This window comes from Penaeus vannamei, chromosome 25 (genome assembly GCF_042767895.1).
Source record: "Penaeus vannamei isolate JL-2024 chromosome 25, ASM4276789v1, whole genome shotgun sequence".
Taxonomy (NCBI): domain Eukaryota; kingdom Metazoa; phylum Arthropoda; class Malacostraca; order Decapoda; family Penaeidae; genus Penaeus; species Penaeus vannamei.
This window is the reverse complement of record NC_091573.1, coordinates 11301462-11303961: the sequence shown is the minus strand read 5'-3', so window position 1 is coordinate 11303961 and position 2500 is coordinate 11301462. Positions and strand designations below refer to the sequence as shown.

The window sequence follows — 2500 nt, the reverse complement described above, 5'->3', positions numbered from 1 at the left end:
CTCTCTCTCTCTCTCTCTCTCTCTCTCACACACACCTTTTGCTTCTCTCCCTCCTTCCTTTACTCCTCTTACGTTACTAATCTTGTCATCATCTCTATATTCCTTCACTTTATTTTCCCTCTTTCCTCACCTCCTTCGCATAAGTTCTGGTGGAGTTGCGTTTGAGGCGGTGCCAACGCCCCTCTTGGCACCGCGCCTGTACCCCCACACCTGTGTATGCCACGCTCTTTTCAGCGTACGACATACGACACACACGCACGCACGCACACACACACGGTACACGCTCACGCACTCGCACACCCATACACGACACACACACAAAGTGTTTCAGAACACACGAGTAAAGAGACACGCACTTGCCCACAGGCACACACTCATTCTCTGCACTAACGCCCAAAAATATGTGTAGCTGAACTCCAAGCACTGCAGGCCTGACACCCACACCTGCAACACGCACAAATTCTTGCCGTGATGCCAGAACATGCTCTATGAATGCAATGTGCCGGTAATGTAGCTCAAACACGCTCGATCGATACTATCTACTTAAAACAAACGTAAGAAATACTACCCATCCCTCCATTAGAATGAAAAAGAAAGTGTTCGAAGCGCCGTTCTGCTTCCCCAGCCATTGCGAGGCTTTCGCTACGAGTCACTGAGTCTGAATTCACCTGAAACTATCTGCAGAAGGACCACCTGGGACACTGCTCTGACTCCACGACGTAAATATAGATGCAAGTTGGTCGTAGATTCATTCTTTCCCTCTCTTTCATTATGTCCCTGTCTGTCTGTCTGTCTCTGTATCTCTGTATCTCTCTCTGTCTCTGTCTCTCTGTCTCTGTCTCTGTCTCTCTGTCTCTGTCTCTCTGTCTCTGTCTTTCTGTCTCTGTCTTTCTGTCTCTGTCTTTCTGTCTCTGTCTTTCTGTCTCTCTGTCTCTCTGTCTCTCTGTCTCTCTGTCTCTCTGTCTCTCTGTCTCTCTGTCTCTCTGTCTCTCTGTCTCTCTCTCTCTCTCTCTCTCTCTCTCTCTCTCTCTCTCTCTCTCTCTCTCTCTCTCTCTCTCTCTCTCTCTCTCTCTCTCTCTCTCTCTCTCTCTCTCTCTCTTCCCCTACGCAACCACCCCTCGCCATCCCCACCCCAGCACCGCCCACCCACCTGATAGGCGTCCGGAATGTTGACCATGGCTCCGGACTCGGCCGTGTAGCCCACGATGCCGGACCCCCAAGGAATGCGGATTTCCTCCTTCTCCTCCATCTCCTCCACCGTTGAGTCCGGATTCACGTCGAAGAGGGTGGACACCAGGCACCGGTTACCCGACTCCTGTGGGCGGCAAGAAGCACATTAGGGCGTGGAAGGAAGAACGAGGCAGGATGGGGAAGGAAGGGAGAAGGATGGAGGAAGTGAAGGGAAAAAATAATATGTTAGCCAAGTACTATCGGTAAATTTGCTCTATCTATTCTGATGTAAATACCCTCTAAATGTTTCATATCTATCTGTAATATACTCTAAATCGTTAGCACTGGAATACACCGTAACTATCATATCTAACAAGCACATTACACACCACCCAGAAAGAACAATGTCCAGCACTCTACGGTCTTCGCGCGCCTCATTTCACTAGGATAACGCCCCTCCCTCCCCCGCTGGCTCCCCTATCAGTATTCTTCAAACATTTGTCACCATGACACTTGCCAGTAAGTTATACGCCTATCTGCATCCGACAAAAAATTCTCTCGTTACCAACTTTTCCTATTAGTAGGCATCGTTTATCACCATCTATGCCCCCTTTACTCATCTTACACAATCCTTATAATCCTTATTTCCACAATCCTTATTTCCTCCTCGCGAACCTTAATTCGAGGAGGACCTTGGATTTCGGGGCTGACATCTGACTCGTCTCGAAAGATCGGTAAGCTGAGAGTAGAGCTTCGGGCGTAAGCTGAGGGTGAAACTTTGGACACCGACTCTACTGAAGGAGAAGCAAAACGCGTAAACACTTGCGACCCACTTTCTCAAGAGCTCCAGTAAGGTCGAAGGCTTCCGGCAGTCTAACATGAAGTACAAAGAGCTTTGTGACTCCCACATCATCGCATATAAAAGAACAATGAACATCTTTGACACACAAAGTAACAGAAGACAAGGGGGTATTTACGAAATTAGTGTAACAGGACGTAGCGTTCATCATCTTTAAATCTACAGTGTAACAGGTCTAGCGCACTCCATATCTAAAACTTACAGTGAAAGGGAAGGTACAACGTACACCTCAGATTTACAGTGAAACAGCAGACACAGCGTACATCATCTCTAAGTTTTCCAGTGATCTAGCAAAGGCGGCGGACACTACATCCTCAATTCACAAGGGAATATTGCGTTACCTTAAGAACGCCTCTCGACCTGCATCTAATACAGCCACAACTGTGTAGTTAGCCATGGCGGATAAATACTTAAGTTACTAGACTAATGACTTAACTTTATTGAAATAATGTTTTTAAAAATATCTACCGA

At 47.3% G+C, this 2500-nt stretch overlaps 1 protein-coding gene across 11 annotated transcripts in view; it reads right to left on the bottom strand.

Moving 5' to 3' along the window:
* Pde11 (Phosphodiesterase 11) overlaps positions 1–2500 on the bottom strand; it is a 353946-nt gene that overhangs the window by 11965 nt on the left and 339481 nt on the right. For all 11 annotated transcript variants that reach the window (XM_070139131.1, XM_070139122.1, XM_070139129.1 and 8 more), the window contains one exon: positions 1151–1315. In XM_070139131.1, the coding sequence (XP_069995232.1) occupies positions 1151–1315 (165 nt within the window). The remainder of the gene's footprint in view (positions 1–1150; positions 1316–2500) is intronic.